The sequence below is a fragment of the Cebus imitator genome, unplaced genomic scaffold, assembly GCF_001604975.1.
Source record: "Cebus imitator isolate Cc_AM_T3 unplaced genomic scaffold, Cebus_imitator-1.0 Scaffold144, whole genome shotgun sequence".
Taxonomy (NCBI): domain Eukaryota; kingdom Metazoa; phylum Chordata; class Mammalia; order Primates; family Cebidae; genus Cebus; species Cebus imitator.
The window spans coordinates 495,200-520,678 of NW_016107459.1; the positions used below are offsets into that span (position 1 = coordinate 495,200).

At 33.9% G+C, this 25,479-nt stretch overlaps 1 protein-coding gene across 2 annotated transcripts in view; it reads left to right on the forward strand.

The window, feature by feature from the left end:
* Positions 1-25,479, forward strand: part of GRID2 (glutamate ionotropic receptor delta type subunit 2) — a 731,875-nt gene that overhangs the window by 410,312 nt on the left and 296,084 nt on the right. For both annotated transcript variants that reach the window (XM_037743424.1, XM_017542400.2), the window contains exon 11: positions 16,620-16,758. In XM_037743424.1, coding sequence (XP_037599352.1) covers positions 16,620-16,758 — 139 coding nt within the window. The remainder of the gene's footprint in view (positions 1-16,619; positions 16,759-25,479) is intronic.

Consider the following 25,479-nt stretch of genomic DNA (forward strand, 5'->3'; position numbering starts at 1 on the left):
AGAGAGAGAGAGAGAGAGAGAGACGGAGTTTTGCTCTTGTAGTACAATGGCAAGATCTCAGCTCACTGCAACCTCCACCTTCTGGGTTCAAGCGCTTCTCCTATCTCAGCCTCCCGAGTAGCTGGGATTACTGACACGTACCACCACACAAGGTTAATTTTGTATTTTTAGCAGAGACAGGGTTTCTCCATGTTGGTCAGGCTGGTCTTAAACTCCCTACCTCAAGTGATCCACCCACCGTGGCCTCCCAAAGTGCTGGGATTATAGGCATGAACCACCACACCCGGCCTCGAGAAACATGGAGAAAACCCATCTCTACTAAAAATACAAAATTAGCTGGGCATGGTGGTGCATGCCTGTAATCTCAGCTACTCAGGAGGCTAAGGCAGAAGAGTCACTTGAACCCAGGAGGTGGAGGTTGTAGTGAGCTGAGATCACACCACTGCACTCCAGCCTGAGCAGCAAGAGTGAAATTAGGTCTTAAAAAAAAAAAGAAACAGAATTTTATCAGCAAACAATCTCTTAGGGTATAACTTTTAACTACAATTAAATAGTTGTGCTAAAAAAGACTTTATCCAAAAATGTGGCATATATATATATATATATATATATATATATATATATATATACATATACACTATGGAATACTATGCAGCCATAAAAAAGGATGAGTTCTTGTCCTTTTCAGGGACATCGATGAAGCTGGAAACCATCATTTTCAGCAAACTGACAAAAGAACAGAAAGCCAAACACCGCATGTTCTCACTCATAAGTGGGTGTTGAACAATGAGAACACATGGACACAGGGAGGGGGACATCACACACTGGGGCCTGAGGGGTGGGGGCTAGGGGAGGAGTAGCAGGAGGTGGGGGGATTGGGGAGGGATAGCATCAAGAGAAACACCTAACGTAGATGACAGGGTGATGGATGCAGCAAACCACCACCATGGCACGTGTATACCTATGTAACAAACCTGCACGATCTGCACATATACCCCAGAAGTTAAAGTATAATAAATAATTTTCTTTAAAAGATGCCTTCTTTCCCAAAAAAGAAGAAAAAAAGACTTTATCCATATACATTAAAAATATGAAATACTACTAAATATATAGTTCCTTTATTTAAAGCAACACCAAGAGCATCTCATTCACATAGCTAAATGAGCAAGGGGGTGGATATTCTCCTTATTTATCCTGAGTTTAAAAAATAGACTTATCAGATAAAAATAAGGAAAAAGAATATTCCAGACATTTCAAAGTTTAAGCTTTTAAACAGTGTGAGGAACCCATTTTTGCATATGGATGGAACAAACATGGAAGTAAGACCAGAGAAAATATGAGGGGCCAGATTTACAGAGATGCTCAGGTAAAAGGCAAAGAAAATCGACTTTATGTTGTGGAAGATAGAGATTCATTAAAGAGGTTTCATTATAAAACTGGCCCAATAAAATCTGTGTTTTAAAACTGGGCTGTTTGGAGACAGGATGAAGCATGATTTGGAAGTTATGAGACTGTTAAAGTAGAACAGCTGACGTAATGCAAACCTGAAGAACGTCCGCCACCACCACTACCACAGCAAAAATGGAAGAAGGAATAGAAAAGAGAGAATGAAGCAGAAACACACATGAATTAGTGCCTGAAGGGGTGTCAACAAACAGTAAATATGTTAATATTTATGTAACAGTGGTTTCATACTGTACATAATGCTGTTAACATTAAATCACTAGTACATCCTGAACAACTATTTTTTTCCTTTAGCTATTTTTTTCTGAAACATTATTTATAATTTACAGTTATAAAACTATCATTCTAGTGGTTCAATCTTTGTGCACATCCATGGCCATTTTCTGAAGAATTTATCCTAGATATGCAGCTTCTGAGTTAACTGATATATGTATGCATCTAAGACTTGATGCTTCTAGCCAAACACTGTACCATACTTCATATTTGAACATTTCAATAATTAAAATCATATAAGTTTTAACATACTTTAAAAATATTTATTTAGAAAAGTAATAGTAACTTAAAATAATGTAAAACTCATCTTTAGAAAGATATAAAATGATACCATGTAATGCAAGAGAGCTGTAACTAATTCATGTTGCTTCCTCAGTTAATATCTTCATATAAAAACTACCCAAGATGTCTATTTTTTGAATAGCAGCTTGAATTTTCAAATATTGTAAGAGTCTCTTGTGTATTGCCATATGTGCATAGAAAAAAATTCTAAGTCTGTGAAACTTGGAAAAAGCAGCAAATACATATCTTTTTCTATTTTCAATAAATTTATTCAGAGAAGCAGGGTGAATGAATGCCTGTAGGGAAAAGGAAAGCAAAAAAGTAACTCACCATTTTGTTTGCATGTACAATTTATACACTGAAAGTGCTATTGACAAGCATATAACCTATTGTATCTAAGATTACATAAAAAGTTATTTGCTTCAGTAATTCAAAAAGAAAATATAAAAACAATTTATAATTCCAGTACTGGGTGCTTAGAATTTTCTTATGATTAAGTTAAAAGTTTATATTCTACTATTAAAATAGGGAAAAGACAAATGCACTTGTTATCGTAAGAACATGAAGTTAAGATTTGTAGAATCACAGCCTGCCTCCTAGAACAACTCTGAGGACAGAATTCTTCACCTACTATTTCTCTTACTTATTTGTCATTAGATTCTCTTGTCATTTCAGTATCACTTTCTATTTTCTTGACATCTTCCAGGATCATCAATTAATTATACTGATTATAAGTTCATTGCTTTTCAGAATCATCTAAATAATTTGGTCTTAGTAAATTATTTCTGACTTAAAATAATGGGGAATTTTTCTGAGTCTTATAGATAAACTCTTATTCTGTTTATTTTAAATTTATTTGCTTGAACCTGCCCTAAATTTTTAGTCTAGGAAGCCCATGATCTAAACCTATTTATTCTAGTCCTTGAGGAGAATAGAGGGAGAAAATGAAATGGCAATAATAAATCAGAACCCTTGGTGGAAGAAATGGTGCATGAACTTGGAGGCAGAGACACCAGGAGGCTTCCTAAATTCTCTGACATATGTCATTCTCTGCCTGTTTTTTTCCCTTCCCTATGATAGCCTGTGATCATATATTATATTTACCCACTCCTTTATGATCTTTGCCTTGGGTTAGGAAGCCCAATATTGCTGTTTTAATCACACCATAAGGCTGTTGTGAAGATTAAGTAAGAATACACTTTTAAACTACTTAAAACAATGCACAATACTTTAGTAAATACTTAACAAACGGAGGCTTTCATATTTTGTTTCCTGACTTTTGTTTTGTAACCTCTTACTCTCTGATCTTGGCCTAAGTTTAATAAATTTTTTGTTTTGTTTTGCAGCTTTTCCCTGATCCCCTTCCTTCCTGACCCCACTTCCTCTTTGTTACATCCATGGTTTTGATTTACTGCTTCAGCCCATCAAAATAACCTTATTTTCTGATTTTTCTGTTGCTCATCAATTCAGCTCATGTCCCTAACTCAGTGACTCCAGAGGCTCTAAACTGAAAGTGTAAGAACTTCCTGGAAAAATTACCTTAGTCACTTTCAAATGTCTTATTCAAAACTATATGTTGAAAAGAAATCAGAATAGAATCAATTTTTCTCTTCAGCTCTCTAAAATATCCTCCTAAGAACTTAAGCATAAGAGCTCTGGAAAACTAAAAATTATGGAAAAAGAGAAAATTCAAAATTAGGAAGGCTGATATTGTTTTGTAAGACTGGATTCATAATGTTAAATGATTCCCTTTTTCTCTATCAAATTATAAATCTAATGTGTGCTCAATAAAGTCATTTTAATTTAAAACTAATCTCCATTGGTAGTTAACAGGTTGCTGGGTTTAAATGACATTTTGGAAACTTAAAAATGTACTTTAGACTTACTTTTGGCCCTTTCATCATTAAAACTGATTAAAAATGTATTGGCATTCTCTGACCTTGTAAAACTAATGACATGCTTATGCATAAGGGCTGGTTTAGTAACCAGCCTCAGAAATTCCAAATTAAAAACTTCACTTTGAGATCCATTTCACTTTGATTCCTGTTGACAACTGCTGCTTACCCTTTAAACTTTCGTGCTTCTGGGACTGGCAAAATGGGTGCAATTTCCTCAGAACTACTGATTGATTGAATCTCTGAAAAATGGGGTTGCTAATGGCACTAGAATTTATATAGTGGTTTTATATAGTGGCTTAGGCCTCACTATAATTATTTTAAAACATTAAAAGCTAATACATCACTACAGAGTGGCAGGTTCTGACTCAACTGCAGTCTTGCTTCATGCTGTTTGACAAACGACTAGTCATCTAGACAATATTTCCTCTTTCAGTGCCTTTCCTAGCCCTCATTTCATTGCCAGGTCTGTGGTAAAATCAGTAGGTTAAAAAAAAAGGATAAGAAGAAAAAAGAATAATTTTTTAGACCTTCTGGAAAGTAGCATTTGTAGATATATAAAGAATCATACTATATTCCTCATTCAAGCCATGCATTGTATTCTTCTTTTGGTTGTTTTCTTTTTTGGTTGTTTTCTTTTTTGGTGAGCTAATAGGCAATTGATATATACTGATGTTTTAAAAGTAGAAAACAAAACACCTACAGTGTAAATCAAGTAATTTAATAAACAAAAAATAAATAAAAATACATGAAGTGTTAGATATGGTGTAGATGAGAAAAAACAGGGATGACATATCAATTGCCTTTTAAAATTGCAGTGTATCCTTCAATCATACTATCTGAAAGCTTTCTGAAGATTTTAAGGGATTTGTTTGGGTATCTTTTCCTCTTTTCAGTGGAATTTCTAAACTTTCAAATGGTTTAATTTTATAATATTAGATAGAAAAATGCTTTCTGCTAAAGACTTACGCCTTTTTCCAGAATATTAGCTTTACGTCCTTATAAAATACTTAGCATATCTAAAGCCAAACCAGGAAAGAAAGAATGAGGCTACTTGGTTTCTCCTCTTTTTATTTTTTAACGAAACTTCTAAAATATCAAAATGGAACAGATATAAGACCATGAATACAAAAGCTGAAGATATTTCTAAACAAATGTGTGTGGCTTTGACAAAATGCTACCTAGTGGAAACAATATGTGTGATGAGAAATATTCTGGGAATCAATAAGTCTTTGGGATATATTTCTTCACCGTTTTTGAAACTTATTCTCATATCAGTGTTCTGAAGATGTAGTCTTATTTTTATCATTAACATTTACAAAGGTAGTTTTGATAGATGCTGGAAAACAGAACAGAAAATGAAATAAACAAATACATTTTTGTTGCATATAAAAATAGGAAATTTAAGGAAGATATGTGGCGGACTGACTGTCTTAATTCATTTCGTTTCACTATAACAGAATATCACAGCGTGAGTGTAATATAAGAAATGAAATTTATTTGGCTCATAGTTCTGGAGGCTGGGAAGTCCAATATCAAGATGCTGGTATCTGGTGAGGGCCTTCATGTTGCATCATCGCATGGTGGAAAGCAGAAGGACAAGAGAATGTGAGAGAGCCAGAGAACAAGAGAGAGCTGAGCTCACTTTTATAAAAACCTGCACTTGTGTTAATGAACCTACTCCTACGATAATGACATTAATCCATTTATGAGGGCCCTGCCCTTACAGCCTAATCACCACTTAAAGATTCCATCTTGTTAAGCCTTTCACAATGGCAGTCAAATTTCAACATGAATTTCGGAAGGGTCATTCAACCATCACACTGACTAATTCTGCTTTGTGCTAAACCTGTTTTGATTAACCATTAATACTGTAAGATGCAAATCTATGAATTAGTGGAAATTTCAATGAAAGCCACATATACTACCAGCCTTTCAACCAAACCATTCAATTTCAGACATTTAGAAGTTTGTTTAGAAATACTCTCTTAAAAAATATAAAAGAACTTCTAATTTCAATGTCACTTCAGAATCTATAAAAAAGTAAACATCAATTCAAAATGGATTTAGCAGTCCCGTAAAAAAGAACTTGGCTAATTACTGTTCTGGAAAATTATTTGCCTGACCCAATAAAGTTCTTATATAAAAGCTACTTTCAATAGATGTAGCACATTTCTTTCATACTATGATCAGGTTGTCCAGCAGAACTGAATGCAAAGCAATTAGTACAACAGGGAAAGTAAAGTCTTTGTTAAATTAGACCTATATGTAGAATTTACAGAAAGGGTTTCTAAGTACTATCACTGGCACTATCCTTGGAGACAGGAAAGTTAATCAGTTTGTGGTGGCAAATTATGGTAAATATTATATGTATTACTCACCCATATGTTCTTAACATTTCACTCAAGAGAGTTTATATTTCAATGCATCACTTACCTCAATATTTTTTACTATTACTTGACATACAACTGTGTCAAATTATAATGTAGCCTACCTTACAAACTGGAAAGCTGAAATCTGTGATTGATGTTCAACGGGCTCTTTTTTCCCTAGCTCATTAGAAACAGCGGAAATTTTATACAAGCTAGAGTAATGAAAACATTGTGAAAGTAAGAAGCTGCCAAGTAATACATTTTTGTGTAGTAAAATTCAATTTAGTTCTAATATGAGTTACAGCAATTGGCGCTTAAAAGTTAAGCTAAAATTAGCATGTAAAGTTTATGTGTGGTAACCAGCACCCATTTAATTTGATTATAATTAATTTTTAATTTAGTAGTTTTCAAATCTGCTCATCAGAAATATTTTATATTACTGGGTATGGTAAAATAATCTTAACTGCTTGTATTAAGTCTGAAGTTTCAACAATTATAAAGATTATATCCTTCTGTGGGAAGTTCTAATGTTGAAATAACATATTTTTATTTTTCCAGAACATTCTTATTTTAAGTAAATATGTACAGATGGCATTTGTATGTATAAAAGAACTCTATTAAATTTAAAAATTGATTAAATATGTTAAAATATTAAATTATATGACTACATAACATTGAATTAGCTACATAATATTAAATTAACATTATGTTAATGTTAAATATAAACATTTAATATTTTACTTAACATTATGTTAAAAACTGTAATGTATTATTCAACATAGAACTCTTCAAAATAGAAAAGCACAAATAATATAAAAGTAGTGGAAAGAAGGAATTGCAATTTATAAGCTTTATATGTATTATAATGACTATGACATGTAAATATTATTAGAGAAGTCTACTGGAAATGCCCATTTCAATTATATGATCCAATGCCTTGTAGCCTTCTTTTCCTTATCTACAAAGAGACCTATAGCCGGTCCATAACAATATTTAGTCATTCAAAACCAACTGAAATAACAATTATGTAAGATTATCAAGACACGGAACCAATAGGATATATAGAGGCATACATCGAGAATATTCCAATTTTAGTTTTTGCCATCATAATAAAGCAAATATCCCAATAAAGTGAGTCATACAATTTTTTTTTTATTTTCCAGTGCATATAAAAGTTAGGTTTATACTATACTGTATTCTTTTAAGTGTCCAATAGCATTATATCTAAAAAATGATATACATACTTTCATTTTAAAAATACTTCATTACTAAAAAATGCGGATGGAGAGACATGAAGTAAGCACATGCTACTGGAAAAATGGTGCTTTGCAACACAGAGCTGCTACAAATTTGGCAAGAATAAATTTGTTTCTTTATTTATTTGTAAGAATAAATTTGTTAAAAAATAACATCTGTGAAGTGCAATAAAGCCAAATTCAATAAAATAAGGTATGCCTGCATATAGATAGATATGGATGTAGGTGTGGTATAGATATTTGAGAGGGGATTTATTAGGGAAATTGGCTTACACTATTATGGAGAAACAGAAATCTCATGACAGGCTGTCTGCAACCTAGAGATTCTAAAATGCTAGTAGTATGGCTCAATCCAAAAGCCTCAAAACCAAGAAAGTGATGATGTAAGTCTCATTCTCAGGCCAAAGGCCAGGGACCCTGGGAGCAGGAACGATGTGGGGAACTAGTGGAAGTCCTGGAGTTCCTAGGCCAGAAAGCCAGGGGTCCTGATGTCCAGGGGCAGGAGGAAAACAGTGTGTCTTAGCTCCAGGAGACATAGAGGAAATCCTTTTCTCTCTTTTTTTGTTCTATCTGGGCCACCAGATGGTTGGATGGTGGCCAGTTGCATTGAGGGTGAATCTTCTTCACTCAGTCCACTGAGTCACACACCAATCACCTCTGGAAGCCCTCACAGATACAGCCAGAAGTAATGTTTTACCAATTGTCTGCCTCTGAATCCAACTGACACCTAAAATGAACTATTATAAAAATAGAGAAATGACATTACTCATCACTATTTTTTCAATAAATCATGTTGTAAAATATGTTTGCAAGTTCTTTTCACTTGTATAAGATATAAAAAATTAACTTCATTCAAAAAATAACTTCTCCATGGATTCTACCAAAAGAGAATAAGTCAAAGTATTTAAACATTACATGTTCAAAGATGTTTATAGCAATGTAATATGTGATAGCATAAATATCTCCAACTTTTCTAAACTAGGAGAATACTTAAATAAGCTATAATACAACCTGACAGAAATATTCAGTCATTTGAAGATGTAGTAAATAGGATACAAATTATAAGTTTGACCTATTACTACTGAAAATCACATTAAAAATGCCAAAAAGTACACACCAAAAAATACCACCTTGATGCCTTCTTCAATATTGGGCTTCTGAATATATACACTAGGTTAGTTCTGGGAGCTAGATAAGAGGTTCCAAATTTCCACTCAGCAACTGAGGCTAGGTTTCTGTTCTCAAATGTGGAATTATTCTATCCATACATATCAAAAAGCACCTTAACAATTTATAAAGTATAACCTATAACTAATAGGCTATTATGTAAATTATGTAAATAGAAGCACCTATTTTATTTTTAGGGACACTGCGATCAATAAGTTAGTGCTATAGTTCTCTTAAGATCAATACTCTTCAATTACCACTGATAAACATCCATAACTCACTATGGTAATTTTACTTCATCTCTTATAGTCATCCACACCAAGGCTTTACCTGAAATACTGCTTTGATTTTGGATCAAGAAATGCAGTCTATTGCAGCATTCCCCAGTGTTATCTGAGACTTCAGAGGACAAGCACACAGAACTCTTCAGAGATGCTTGTGTTATACCCTCATTCCATACATTTTTAAATGTCTTTGTGTAGGGAGTGGCCCTCTCATGTAAGAGTGGTGACCAAGTTTCTCAGAACAGATTCATTCCAACATTCCCACCTCCCTGAATCTCTACAGCATGCCAGAGAAGTTGTATACAGGTCATTTTCAAAGTCCATTTATTTTTGGTTCATTCTTTAATTAGCCAGTTTAATGAATGACTACCACCTCCTGTCCAAATATCAAGTCAACACATTAAATACCAAATATGAAATCATTACCACCCATGACAATGTATTTGCTCTAATAGATACTTAGTGTCATCCTATTTGGTATAAATGTTTATAAGTAGGCTTTATACTTCTCTGACTCAATTATTTGGGGACTCATTTGTAGCATGGAGGCAATAAGGAGTAATATGGTGAGTCTAGAAGAGATCTGTAAGGTTTCCTAGGTCAAGTTACTGAAAAGCACTTGTGCAGAAGAAGGCTGATTCCCTTGGAAGTAGTGAGAGGTTGCTTCCCATAACAAGGAGGTTCAGAAGAATTTGAAAGTTCAAATTTCTTATCAGTGTATGAGGTAGCTTATATGGCAGAATATTTAATTAGCAATTAAACTGTGCTATGCTTACAGTCAACCCTTACTCTTGTCCTCAGCAGTATCTACCCTGAAACTACAGGATTAAGAGATTCCTTCAAGCTGCCATCAAGATATTAAAATTTTACCTTATTTATGAGCTTGGCATTCATGGCCTTAAGTTTCTCGTTTGCTCTCTGTATTCATTCTGAGGCTTCAGGGCAGGTAGCTGGAACCACAGTCTTCAAAATCACTATTATTTGCCATATACGTGGCCTTGTATTCCACCTGCACTTCATCCCATGCCAACACTGGTGTTTACTGAAACAATCATAATGTCACCACAGGCTGTATATGGTCACAGTTCCATTTCCCATCAGTATGTGCTACATAGATAGGGTAGCAATCCAATCTCAGAATCTCATTTTTGTGGTTCTCTTTCAGTTAATTTAAGAAGGAAGTGTGTCTAGGAGGGTGGAGAGGGACAGCAAAAATGTAGCAGGGTCAGTGCATCTTAGATCCCACAGGGATTGTAGACTTGATGGAGGGAGGAAGCCCAAAAGATTGAGGATGGCATAGATTAGAATGCTTGAAATTCAGATTACAGAGAGTTTGTATTATTGTTGATAATGGTAATATTCACTAATGCAACTTAAAAGCAGTGTCATTGCATTCAATAGAAAACAACTATAAAATAATTTTAATGTAAATGAAACATTATTGAATACAAATTAGTTCCACTGAATGCCAAATGGAGTTTGAGATTTGAATTCCCTTTGTAAAAATTTTATAACCTTATTATCTGAGGCTTTGTTCTTGCCATGATATTACTGGGTATTTGGGTATATATCCAAAAGATTATAAATCATTCTACTATAAAGACACATACACATGTATGTTTATTGCAGCACTATTCACAGTAGCAAAGACTTGAAACCAACACAAATGCCCATCAATGATAGACTAGATAAAGAAAATGTGGCACATATATACCATGGAATAATATGCAGCCTTAGAAAATAATGAGTTCATGTCTTTTGCAGGGACATGGATGAAGCTGGAAACCATCCTTCTCAGAAAACTAACAAAGGAACAGAAAACCAAACATCACATATTCTCACTCATAAGTGGGAGTTGAACAATGAGAACACATAGACACAGAGAGGGGAACATCACACAGAGGGGCCTGTCAGGGGTTGAGGGATAAAGGGAGGGAGAACATTAGGACAAATACTTAATGCATGCGGGGCTTAAAACCTAGATGATGAGTTGATGGGTGCAGCAAAGCAGCATAGCATAAATATACCTATGTAACAAACCTGCATGCTCTGCGTGTGTATCCCAGAACTTAAAGTATAATAAATTTTAAAAAATACTAAAGGGTAATTGTAAATGGAACAACTTTCTCACTGTAACATGATGTGATTTTATGCTCTCTCTCCCTACCACCTAAAGGCATCTCTTATACCCATGGTAGACATGTCATGTTGTAGAAAATCTGCCCTAGCTTGCAAATGGGTTCAATATGGTCAACCCATTATCCTGTGGACAACAGGAAACCACAGTTGTATCTCTTGTTCACTTCCTTATTACCCCCACATCCTTCACCAAAAAATAAAACATTTACAGATCTGGTCACAGTGTCTCTCAATTTGCACACCAATGAACTTTAAGAAATACTTAGATAAAAGTGATTGACATAAATGAAGCATTTCAGAGATGATATGTACATTCTCTCCTCCAATCCATAAATGTAGAATATGATTTTGCTGGCAATGACTTCCACACAAATTCAACAAAAATATCCTTCTTTGTTTTTCTAAGTTGTGATTCTGTAAGTGTAAAACATTCTAATATTTACTTATGTTTTAATTGATTAGCTTACATGAATTATTTAGTCAGCTTGAGTAATGAAAATTTTCTATTTTCTATGAGTTTTTAGCCATTTTGTTCATAACCTGTTTCTAATAAAGATCCAACTCTTGAAAACGGAATGTTTAATTTTAAAAAAGGTATTGATGAGTTTTCTCCCATTTTTCTAATCATAGTTTGTAAAAGAATCCCACCATTCCAGATTAGGAAATAAAAATGTTATGAGTCTTTAAACCTGTAAGAAATGGATTTACCAAACAACCAACCAAATTGGAGATTCTTTAGCAATTACTTTTTCATATTTCATGGAAACACAAAGATGCATATATACTCACACAGAATAAGACTTAGAATAACAAATTTTTGCCTGGCTCAGATGGATTTATCAGATTTCCCCATCTTGCCAGAAGACATTGCTTATTTTTAACAACTTTTATAAGTAAGCAAATATATACAGTAGCAAGGTTAATGTAGTTTTTAATGTGGTAAAACAATCACATCAAAATGAAAAACTAGTCAAGAAGATTTTTCTTAAAACAGAGGGGTCATTTGGAAAATAAAAATTTTTCATGCTTTACCAGAGTACTTCAAACTTATCAGTGGTTATGGGAATCCAAATACCCAACTTCAGAGTCAGAACTTTGTACACCCTGAAGTGTCATAAAGCATAAGCCTAATTTTTGTAATACTTTTTTAGCAAGGTGAGATTTTTTTTTTAATTCAGCACATAATTGTTTTGTCTTTTACCTAATTATCTCTTTGAAATATTCTATGAAAATACATCTGACTATGAAAACACATTTTTTTTGTTCTGATTGTATATATGAAAAAAGGAGAAAGAAAACAAATGTCATTATTAAATTCACTCTCTCTCTTTACTTTCTTCTTTTATTTAGTTTTTAGTCATGAAGTATTATTTACACACAGAAAAGTATGTAGCAAATTGTGTAGCTCAATGAATTACCAGCAATGATCCACCTGTATAATTGCCACCTAGGAAAAGATAGGACATTACCAGGGACCCAGCCCTCGATGCCTTTCCCTCTTGCCAAAGGGAGAGTGAAAAATGATTGAGAAAAAGGCAGTGAGGGTTGGGACCCTGGTAATGTTCTATCTTTTCCTAGGTCAGCACTGCCATTCATGTTGCTTGTTTTTGAACAAGTAATATACAGTGTAATTTATTTTACCCACGATTAGGTTTATAAAATCCATTAATGGTGTTGTGTATACGTAAGATTTGCTTGCTTTTGTAGTTGTGCAATATTTTATTGTTTGTGTTCAAAGAATAACAGATGAATGACATTTAACAGAGTTGAATTGAGCAAAGAACCATTCAGGAATAGAGGAGCCCCCTCGAATCAGATAGGTTCAGAGTAACTGGGGCCTGTGACAAGACTAGATAATATTTATGAACAGAAAGAAGAAAGTCACATACAGAAAATGGAAGTGAAGTACAGAAACAGCTGGATTGGTTACAGCTCAACATCTGCCTTATTTGAACACAGTTTGAACAGTTGGTCACCTATAGTTGGCTGAAACTCTGTGTTTGGTACAAGAGGAGATTACAGTCTGTTTATACATCCAGTTAGGTCACACTTCGCTATGCATGAAGAAATCTTAAGGCCAAACTTAAAATATGTAAGGAGGTGTCCAGTCTACTTTCAAAGTATGTTTGGGATGTTTCCAGTTTAGACTATTAGGACAATGCCGTTACAAACATTTCTGTCTCTTGGTATGTAATTCATCTAGTGGGTATGTACCTAAGGGGTAAAATTGCTGGATTCTAAGATATTCATACATTAGTTTTCAAAGATTGTTTATCAAAATGATTGACTGAACCAATTTACAATCCCAGCAACAGGGTACAAGCATGCTGATAGTTCCATGTCCTTGCCAGTACTTGCTAATGTATATCTTTTTATTTTAATTATTCTGGTGGTTGTGGTGTGGTATATTTTATTTTGTATTTCCCTAAGAGTTAATGAGATTGCTACCTTTTCATATATTTATTGGTCAGTGGTTATCTTCTTTTATGAAACCTCTTTCTGATTGTCATTTCCTTTATTCTTATCGATTTATAGTAATTAATATTAGTTGATTATTTTTTGTTAGGTATATGTATTAGGAATCTCTTCTACTGTGGCTTGTCTTTTCACTCTCTTCATGGCATCTTTTTAGCTACGAAGTATTATTGCAGTCAAACTGTCAATCTTTTCTTTTGTGCTAACACATTTTGTGCTGTGTTTAAGAAATCCTTTCTGCCCAAACTTGTGGATATATTCTCCTATATAATTTTCTAGCTTTATTGTTTACCTTTTATATTTATATCTATAGGCTGCTTGGTATTGATTTTTGTGTGTAGTATGAGTTAGGAGACAGGTTTCGTTATTTTTCATACATATGTCTAATCGACCTAGAACTACTTAATGAAAAGACCTCCCTTTCATTATAGTACATACTTTAGTGCCAGCTGGGTATAAATCAAGTGCCCGGGTATGCATGGATAACCTTCATTGATTTATTTGGTTTATCCTTGTACAAGTAACCAACTGTCTTAATTATTATATTAATCTATAGTCATCAAGATTCAGTTTTTTTCTTCTTCCTCAAGAGTACCGGCCGGGCGCGGTGGCTCAAGCCTGTAATCCCAGCACTTTGGGAGGCCGAGGTGGGTGGATCACGAGGTCAAGAGATCGAGACCATCCTGGTCAACATGGTGAAACCCCGTCTCTACTAAAACTACAAAAAATTAGCTGGGCATGGTGGCGCGTGCCTGTAATCCCAGCTACTCAGGAGGCTGAGGCAGGAGAATTGCCTGAACCCAGGAGGCAGAGGTTGCGGTGAGCCGAGATCGCGCCATTGCACTCCAGCCTGGGTAACAAGAGCAAAACTCCGTCTCAAAAAAAAAAAAAGGAGTATCTTGGCAATTTTTGTCCTTTTGCAACTTGATATACACTTTACATTCAGCTTCATGCACATGCACTTGTGCACACACACATTCACACAACCTGGGATTTTTAATTGGAAATTCACTGACTGCATCTATAGATCAATTTGAGGAGAATTGATATCTTTACAGTATTAAATATCTTAATCAGTGAATATGCTATATCTTCATTTATTGAATTTTATTTTACTCAAAAATAGTTTTGTAGTTTTTCATCTAGAGATCTCTCATATCTTTAAATGAGTTTATTCCTAGTTATTTGATCATCTAATGCTATTGGAAATGACATCTGTTTTTTAATTTTGTGTTGTAAGTGTCGCTGTTATATACAAATATAATCAATTTTTAAACATCAATTCTGTAACATAGTAAGCTGGTAACTAATTTGTTAATTTTTGTAATTTACCATTTGTTCTCTTGGATTTTCTACATACATATTTATATCATGTCTAATCCATAACTTGTTTCATTCTTTCCAATTCTTAACTACAATTTATTGGACTAGGAAGTCTAGCACAACCCCAATTCAATAGAAATGTTGCCAATTTGTATTCTTTAAGGCAGTCAAAAATTTTTATTTTGTTAGTATGTGTGATACATGATAAAAGTACTCTTTATAAAAATAAGAAACCATTTTTAAAGTTTCTAGTTTGCTGCATTATTTTTAGGTTTGTTTTGTTTTTGTTTTTCTAAGACTGGATGTTGAACTTTATCTGTACCTTTTCTTCATCTGCCAAGATTATCACATAATTTTTCTCTTTTAGTGCTAATGTAGTGAATTACAATGATTGATTTTTGGATGCCAAGCCAATTTTGCCTTCATATAATAAACCCAATCTATTTGTTTTTTTAATGCAATTCTCTATTTGCTAATTTATTTATCTTTTGCAGTTACAATCATGTGAGATTAGCCTGTAATTTCCTTTCCTTGGAATAATTTTGTCAGGTTTTGTTATCAAAATTATACTTTCTTTATAAAATGGATTGAATAGTGTCTTGTTTTTCTCTAACTTTAGGAAGGATTTGTGTACAAGTAAAGTTAATTACTCCCTCATATATTTGGTAGATTTTGTTAGTAAGACCACCAGCCTTGCATATTGTGGTGGGTAAGTTTTAATTCTGGATTGAAGTCTTTTGATAGTTACAAAACCATTCAAATTTTCTATTTCTTTGAGGAGAAACTTTTCCAGAAATTTGCCCATATTGTCTTAATTTTCAAACATATTGGCATAAACTTGTATGCAAGTTATCCTTCTGTTAACATCTGTAGCAATGTACTTTTTAAATTTCTGTAATATTTTAAACTTCTGTCAGATCAACCTTCTTAATTATATTTCTTGTCTATTTTGTTAGTTTTTGCTCTTAGTCATTTTATTGCCTGTACTTGTTCAAATTTAATTTGCTGATTATTTTTAATGTCTTAAAATTGCTGAGTAGCTCAGGCTTCTTTTCCTATATATTACAGGCTATGAATTTCCCTCAGTACAATTTAGCTGCATCCATAAACTATCAAAACTTGTGAAATTTTGATATGGAACATACTTATTATCATCCTGTTCAAAGTACTTTTTATTTCTCTGGTGATTTTCCTTGACCCATGACTTAATTTCTCATCATTTGGGGATTTTCTTGTTGTGTCAGGCCCACCCTCATTCGGCAAGCCCTGGACCCCAATTTTGTTACCACCTAACCATTTAATGCTATTAATGGAAATCTGAAAATTTGCATTATATATAGGCATAGCAGTATTAATATCACCTAATGAATAATCAAGTCTTTGAATGAAAGCATATATTTGTGATTGTAATAAAAGGGCAATTAATTACAGGATTGAACAAAAGGGAGGAAGAACTATCATTTAAACATGTTACACTAAATATTTATCATGCTTCTTTTGGCTGGGTCTCTCATAATCTCATAAAAGAGAATTAAATATGGAGCGATGAAAATATAGAGATCTATGTTGATGTTAAGCAGAATAATTTCTCACTACTTGAAAGTTAATTTGGTATTGAATATAGATGACTTCAGACTCTCAATAAATACATAGTTGATGTTCTTTTCATCTCTTTGCTTCTTTCTACAGGTGGGGAGGTCCCGTATACGACTCTGGCTACCCGAATGATGATGGGGGCCTGGTGGCTATTTGCTTTGATTGTTATCTCATCTTACACGGCAAATCTTGCTGCTTTCCTCACTATCACACGCATTGAAAGTTCCATCCAGTAAGTAGACAATATTTCCATTAGCCACAAAGCATGAGAAATGATAGGAGTGGCCAAAGCTATCTGAGAATAAGTATATGGTGCCTTATAATAAATTTACAACTTCCCTTTGAGTAAAGGATCAATTTTGTGTTACTGAAGAGCATCACTGGTTAGTCCAAGTCCTGAAAATGCAGTATCGGTAGAACATTTTTTATAAAATAAAATTTTGGCTACAATTTAAATGTTGCTTCCCACATTTTCCTGGAAGGATAACACATCTTCAGAATTTTAATGTCCACAAAGAATGACTATGTATGACTAACATTGTGAAAAGGAAAAAAAAAAAGAGTCATACTTTAAAGAAAATCTTTGCCTTGAGTCTGTCCCATTATGTACTGTCAGAATAAATAGTTGAATAGATATAGATATTTGAGAGCTAGATTGATGATTGGGGGTTGGGAAATAGCAATCAACAGAAAATCTAGTATTTCAGTAACCACATTCTGTTTTTCTTTTCATTACCTTATACTTCATGTGGTCCTTATTGCTGCTATTTACTAGCTGCAGTTGAATGGTAGGAAATAGACATTAACTATGGTGCACTTATTTAAATCCTAAGCCAGTGTCTCAATTCACAAATGCCATTTCCCTGAGCCCTTAGAGCCCGAGGGCCTTTTATCCACCACAATCAGTTTTGCTTTTGTGGCTTCATGCTATAATATCACACCACAATATAATTTCTGCCTTATTAGAACATAATGTCCTAAATATTGTTTTTAAAATTTTCCTGAACATGTTTTATTCATCCAAAAACAAGACAGTTTGAATTTTCCTAAAGTTAAACACTCATTTCTCAAAAAGCTGGCAATTCAATATCAGAATAATTGGATATGTCAGGGAATTCATTAGGAATGTAACTTGTTTGGAAAAGAAAATATGAGTGTATTTTTTCTAAAAAAAAAGAATGTAAATTATATTCATTAGTAGCTCTAAAACTTTTATAGCATAATATCAAAAAATAAAATTAAGAATTAATTATCTATAAATAAGGGTATTTTTTCAATTTGCTCATTATACAAATTGAAGCTCCCATATAAAACTAGTAATGCTAACAGGTAGTCAATTATTTTATCCATTCATAAAAATGATATTTCTAGTTTCTCTCATCAAATCATGCTGCTCAAGTTGTTTTCCAATTATTCCTTTGATGCAGAAACTTCATTTCCCCCAACTTATTGTCTGTGTAACCAGGTCTATGTGTGACCTAAATTATAAATCATACAGAGTGAAACTTATACCACTGATGGAAAGTTTAAACTGGTGACCCCATAAGCATCATACCTTAAGCAATAGGAAAATGATTACAACAGCCCAACCAAAAGATCAATGAAATTATTAAGAATATGAAAATAATAATAAAAATGTATTGATCACTTATAAAATGCCAGATTTTGTGATGAGTGTTTTATATGCATTAGCCCGTTTAAAACTTATAATCATCTTCATAAATATATGCTATCAATAACTCATTTTATAAATGACAAAACTAAAGTTGAGAGCATAAGTAACTCACCAAAGTCTGCAGCTAGTAAGTGACTGAGTAAAGACCAACCTTAAATCTGGTTCCTGAGCCTACATTCTAACACATCATGTTGGTTCCCATATGACACTTGAACCTGAATTTCTATATGGACCTTAGTTTTTCAGGAACACAAGAAAAAACTTGTCATAACATTTTCCATTGCTAAGAGATATAAAGGATGAAATTCTCCAAATCCTCAACTGGTCTGAGGAAATAGTATCAAAAGTTAGGTGACTTGTGTTGTAGGCATGTAGGCATATATCCCAACATATATTACGTCTATGATTGGTATCTACCATTCAGGTAAGACTTTGGCAAATCCAATCGATAGAAGCCATTTTAAGAAAAATAGTTTAATTGTCAAATAAAAATCAAACATATTTAAGATATACAATGTGATGACTCAGTATATATGTCCATTGTGAAATAATTACCACAGTCAAATACATCACTCATGCTGTGCATTAGATTCCCACAACTTGTTCATCTTCTACTTGAAAGTTCATACCCTTTGACCAACATCTCCCCATTTTCCCTGTGCTCTAGCTCCTAGCAACCACCATTCTACTCCTCCTTCCAAGAGTTTGACTTTCCTAGATTCTACAGATAAGTGATATCATATAATATCTGTCTTTCTGGGTTTGGCTCATTTCACCTAGTGTAACATATTCCAAGTTTATCCATGTTGTTGCAAATGGCAAATAGCAAAATAGTTTTTAAAGATGAAAATGGAGTATTTTATTTCATTAATATATTTCTTATCAATTAGGTTGAACATGTCACATTTTGGGCATCCTTAAAGCTGAAAATCTATGTAGTTCACATCTGACTTTATTTTTAACTAAATAAATTATGAAAACTTTAATGAAATAACTGATCCTATACAATAAACAACAACTATCATAAAAGCAGACAAAAAATTATGGTTAACATTGACTGAGAATTTATAATGAGCCAGAAGTTAAGTACGTTACACGTATTATCTCACTTCTTCCACAGAATAACCTTAATAATACAAGTACTCATCCTATTGCCATTTTATGGATGAAGAAACAGGGATTTGGAAGATAATGCTTAAGATTACACACTCAATAAGTGTCAGAGTTGAGAGTCCAACCCACATCAATCAGATACCAATCCATGGCCTTATCTGTTGAATTCTTTTTTTTTTTTTTTTTTTTTTAAATCTAGCGGTGGTTCCTTGAATTTTCTTGATTTGATATTTCTCTGAGGCTGCAGACATTGTGGTGTCTGTAAATCTGACTTATTTAGTTATTACTAACTTTGCCAGCACCAGTTTTTATCTAGACATTTATGCAATAGCAGTGGGAACAGAAGCCTGTCTCAAATTTTTACATCCATAGGTTTATCTAAAAGTAAAACCTAATGGAAAAAGATTGTAATTTCACATGATGTTTCCCTCAAGGGTAGTTCTACTACCCAAAGTAACTGAGCATTCATTTTTTAAAATATTATTCCTTTCCAATGCCAGCTGGCATTATTAAAAGTCATCGGTGGGTATAATGAATCTCTACTTCCTTCTAGTATTATCAGTGCACTAATTTTGGAAGGAGAGAAGCAGAGCCAAATAAGTTAAAAGAAGCCAGATTTCCTCCCCAAATTTAAAGATATCTTCTAATTTCATGCCTCAACAGTGTTGGTAAACATAATTGCCTGCAGTGTTTACTTAGAAACGTTCAAAGTTTCATTTGTAACTAATGCCAAAGTTTCTTGGAAAACTCTGTCTAATTTTTCTTAGAAGAGACCACCTTTTTTTCACAGTATCATTCAATAGTCATGCTTCTTAACCATTTACATTAATAATATTTGCTCATCACTAAGTGAAGCTGCAGTGCATGTTAATACATTTTTCCAGCCCAATTTTCCTGTGCCATTGGCAAACACATACCAACGATAGCTTCTTTCCAAAATTCAGTGTTGCTTCTGCAGACTGTGATGGGCAGAGGTGGTTAAAGGAATATTGGTGAAGGGGAGAGAGAGAGACAGGGTGGGGGCAGGGAGAGAAACCAGCTTTTTTGAATTGATGATTGACAGAAACTCTTGTAGTTTGGTAGGAGAAATCAAATAGATTTATTTTGGAAAAGCTGAATAATTTCATAAAATTTTGCCTTATTTTCAAAATTTGATATCTATGGGGCATCTACTCTAACTGGCACTTGTTTAATGAAAGTTTTGAAAGGGAGTTTTCCCTGAAAAAGACAACCCATAAGTTTAATTTGATATCCCTTCAATGATAGAGGCAGCACAACATAACCATGTTCTGTGGTTTAATATGATGTAATGTGACAGAGTATGACACAGTTCAGTTTTTAAAGGAAAAAAAAATGCCATTTCCACAAGACTCTCATGACAATTTGGACCTTTTCATTCCCACTGAGAGGTGACAACATATATTTAATTGTTTTCAAACACCTAGAAAATGGAATGTATTTTTTGTCTTGATAACTAGAATAATAGTGGCAATGGTGAAATGAAACATGCGAAGCTTTGAAGGTACTTCAGCGTAAGCACTGGGTAATAGCATCATCAACATTAATCGTTTACTTTTAGTATAATATTACTTTCAAAAAGCTACCTAGTTCACATTAATAACTTCAGAATCAGATTGGTCTTTGGTGATGAAACTTGAGTTTTTTCATTCCCAGAAGCTGCAAGTAAACTTGGATTTACTTAAAGGGATCCCAATATCCTACCGTATTTTTATGTTTAATGCTTTCATTCTCCATAATGCTTAAGGTTGGAGTAAAGAAAATATTGAAATAATGCTTCCACTGAATCAAACTAATCTGGGATAACATTGCTTTCCAAATTGACACAGAAAGAGATTTATAAATATTATATTAATAAAGAAGACCCCTTTTTCTCTAGCATATCGGTAACAAGATTTTTGCCCTCACTTTGGTCTACATTTTGAAAAGGAAATAATTATTGAGCAATTTTTTTCTAAGTGTTCACAGGTGAGTACGATCCAATTGTGCTTAGAAATTTAAGTATCACCAAATTTTGGTACTAAAGCCTGGGGACAGAGAGAATGGTAGCAAGTGACAGGTGTTCTGTAAAGAAAATAAAGGTGGGACTAAATAGTCGAGGGCATGGTGAGACTTGTTAAAGAATTTGAAATTTTTCCTGGAGGAAATGGAGGGTGACATTATTGTAGAAAGACAGCTTTATCTATGGAGAGAGGACATGTGGGAGGGAGAAAATGTAGAAGTGTATGGGAGGTCATTAAAAGTATCTAATGCATGTATATTTACAGCAATTAACCACCATATCTCTACTTGACACCAGTACGTCTCTACTTTTTTCAAGGGCTACTTAATTTGAGAATATGTAGAGGATTAAGGGTAATTTAGAAATTTGGCTTAAGAAACTTTATGTTTCTTGGCTAACATTTACATTTGTAGTGGATGTAAGGATATTGCCTCAGTTAATTTTAAGATATTTAAAGAGAGGATGTTGTTTACTACATTGTAGTTAACCAAGCAAAAGACAGTGACTAATGAGGAAATTCTAGAAATGACTCTGGTTAGGTTGCTCTTCATATGCAATTTTACAGAAAAGTTGCATCTCAAGGTCTACTGCTCTTGGGCCCCATCCTGCCCCTCACTTTTAGCTTTGAGCCATCAAAAAAGAAGTTAAATTTATTTTTATGCAAGTTTGAATGCATTTTTTTCCTGATTGTAAAAGTAAAACAAGACTGTTTTGAGAAAATAGGAAAGTACAGTAAGATTTTGAAAGACAAAGCATTAATAATCCATAAACTGTCGTGGGGCAACAAGTTCTGTGTGTGTGTGTGTATGTGTGTGTGTGTGTGTGTGTATGTGTGTATGTGTGTGTGTATATATATATATATATATATATATATATAGAGAGAGAGAGAGAGAGAGAGAGAGAGAGATGGAGTTTCAATCTTGTTGCCCAGGCTGGAGTGCAATGGTGGGATCTGGGCTCACTGCAACCTCCACCTCCTGGGTTCAAATGATTCTCCTGCCTCAGCCTCCTGAGTAGCTGAGATCACAGTCTCCTACCACAATGCCCAGCTGATTTTTTGCATTTTTTGTAGAGACAGGGTTTCACTATGTTGACCAGGCTGATCTCGAGCTCCTGACTGCAGGTGATCCATCTGCCTCAGCCTCCCAAAATGCTTGAACCACCACACCTGGACAAGTTCTGTTAATATTTGAACAAACTTTCTTATAACTTTTTTATTTTGCAGTTGTTATATATGCACAAGAAGTTTCAAAATATATAGTACAGAGTGGTATCATGTTCTCTTCTCTCTGTTTCCCCCAATTTTTGCTTATTAACTGATTGTACTATAAAATCAGAACCAGGAAATTGACATTGGTACAATGTGTACAAATAGTTCTGCAACATTTTATTATATATGTAGATTCCTGTAACCACCACAATCAAGGTACAGAACTATTCCATCACAGCAAAGATCTCTCTCATTTACCCCTTTATAGTCACTTGCACCTTTTCTTACCAACCCCAACCCCTGGTAACTACTACTGTGTTCTTCCTTTCTCTAATTTTTTCATTTCAAGAGTATGATATAGGTTGAATCATAGAGTATGTGGCCTTTTGAAAATGGCTTTCTTATTGACTCAGCATAATATCCTTGAGATCTACCCAAGTTGTTGTATGTAATAGTTCATTGCTTTTTATTGCTGAGTAGCAGTCCATGTTATGGATGTACCACAGCTGGTTTAGCAATTTACTTATTGAATGACATTTTTATTGTTTTAAGTTTGGGGCTATTATATATAAAGCTGCTAAGAACATTTATGTGACAGCTTTCTGTGGATTTTTCGTTTGTTTGTTTGTTTCTCTGGCATAAATGTCCAGGAACACAATTGCTATGTCATGTGGTAAGTGTATGTTTGGTTTTTAAGAAACTGCAATTTCCAGAGTGGCTGTACCACTTTGTATTTCTACCTGCATAGTATGAGAGATCAAAGATGTCTACATCTCTTCCAGCATTTGGTGGTATCACTATTTTTTTAAAAGCTATGCTGATAGGTATTTAGTAATGTCTCATTGTGGTTTTAATTTATATTTTCTTATTGTGTAGTGGTATTAAACATCTTTTCATGGACTTATGTTTAACCCTTATCATCTTCCATAAAAGGTGTTTTCATGCTTGTTGCCTGTTTTCTAATTGGGTTGTTTGTTTACTATTAAGAGTCCTTCACATAGTTCACACACAAAGGCTTTGTCATATAGGTGGTTTGCAAATACCTTCTCCTGGTCTGTAGTAGCTTGTCTTTTCATCCTCTTTACAAGGTTCATCATAGAACAAAAGTTTTAAAAGTTGATGAAGTTCAATTTGTCATTTTTTTTTTTTTATTTTATGGATTGTGCTTTTGGTTTCATGTCTGGGACTTTTCAGTAAGTCTTAGATTCTTAAGATTTTCTCCTATTTCTTCTAGAAGTTTTATAATTTTGGCCAGGTGCAGTGGCTCATGCCTGTAATCCCAGCACTTTGGGAGGCCTGGCGGGCAGATCACAAGCTCAGGAGTTCGAGACCAGCCTGGCCAACATGTGAAACCCTGTCTCTACTAAAAATACAAAAAATTATCCTGTCATGGTGGTGTGCATCTGTAATCCCAGCTACTTGGGAGGCTGAGGCAGGAGAATGTTTGAACCTGGAAGGCGGAGGCTGCAGTGAGCCAAGATCACGCCACTGTACTCCAGCCTGGGTGACAGATTGAGACTCTGTCTAAAAAAAAAAAAAAAAAGTTTTGTTGTTTTACATTACACATTTAAATATTTAATCCATTTTGAGTTAATTTTGTATAAAGTGCAAGGTTTAGGTTTTTTTTGACTATGGATATTCAGATGCTCAAGGAGCATTGCTGAAAAGACCATCTTTTCTTCATTGGATTGTTTTGCACCTTTGTAAAAAAATATATAATAATTTGTTGGCCATACTATGTGAGACAGTTTCTGTGATCCTATCTTGTTTCATTAATCTAGGTTGGGTGTCCTGCTGCCAGTAATGTGGTTTTGACCCCTGTGTCTTGAAATTGAATAGAGTGATTCTTTCCACCTAGTATTTTTTTCAGAATCATTTTAGGTATTCTAGCTTCTTCATCTTTTTATTATAAATTATGGAATAATCTTATCTATATCTACAAAACATATTGCTGAAATTTTGAAGGAATTCCATTACATCAATTGGAGAGAGAATTCACATCTCTAATATGCTGAGGCTTCCAGTCTGTAAACATATTATGTCTCTCTACTTACTTAGATCTTTGATTTATCAGCATTTTATGATTTTCATTATACAAGTCTTATACATGTTTTGTTAGATTTATACCTAGGTATTTCTTTTTCTTGAGTAATTGTAAATGTTACTGGTATCTCAATCCATTTGTGCTGCCACAACAAAATACCTAGGACTGAGTGATTTATAAAGAATAGAAATTTATTTCCTCACAGTTCTGGATACTGGAAAGTCCAATTATCAAGGTGCCAGCAGGTTCAGAGTCTGGTGAGGGCCAGGTTTCTGCTCCCAACACGGTACCTTCACTGCTGTGCTGCGTCCTCACATGACAGAAGGGATGGAAAGTCAAAAGGGGCTAAACTTATTCCGTCAGACTTTTCTATAAGGAACTAATCCCACCCGTGATAGCAGAGCCTTCATGGCCTAATTGTCCCCGAAAAGTCCGCCTTTAATATTGTTGAGCTGGGGATTAAGTTTCCGTATGAATTCTGGAAGGGACATAAGTATTAAAATCATAGCAATTGAAATTTTAATTTTGGTTTTCACATATTCATTACTAGGATACAGAAATACAATTGTTTTTTGTCTGCTGATTTTATCCTGTAATCTTGCTAAGCTCATTTATTAGTTCTAGGAGTTTCTGATAGGTTCTTTGGGATTTTCTAGGTACAATTTATGCCATTTACAAAATTAGGTGGTTGTATCCTTTTTCTTTCTCATCTCTATACCTTTCATTTTCTATTTTGCTTTTTCTTTGCTGGCTAGAACTTCCATCTGTCAAATTAAGAGAGTGAACATCTCACTTTGTTCCTGGTCTTGCTGGAAAAGCATTCCACCTTTCACTGTTAGGTATGACATTATCTGCAAAGAGTTTTTTTTTTTTTTTTTTTTTTTTTTTTTT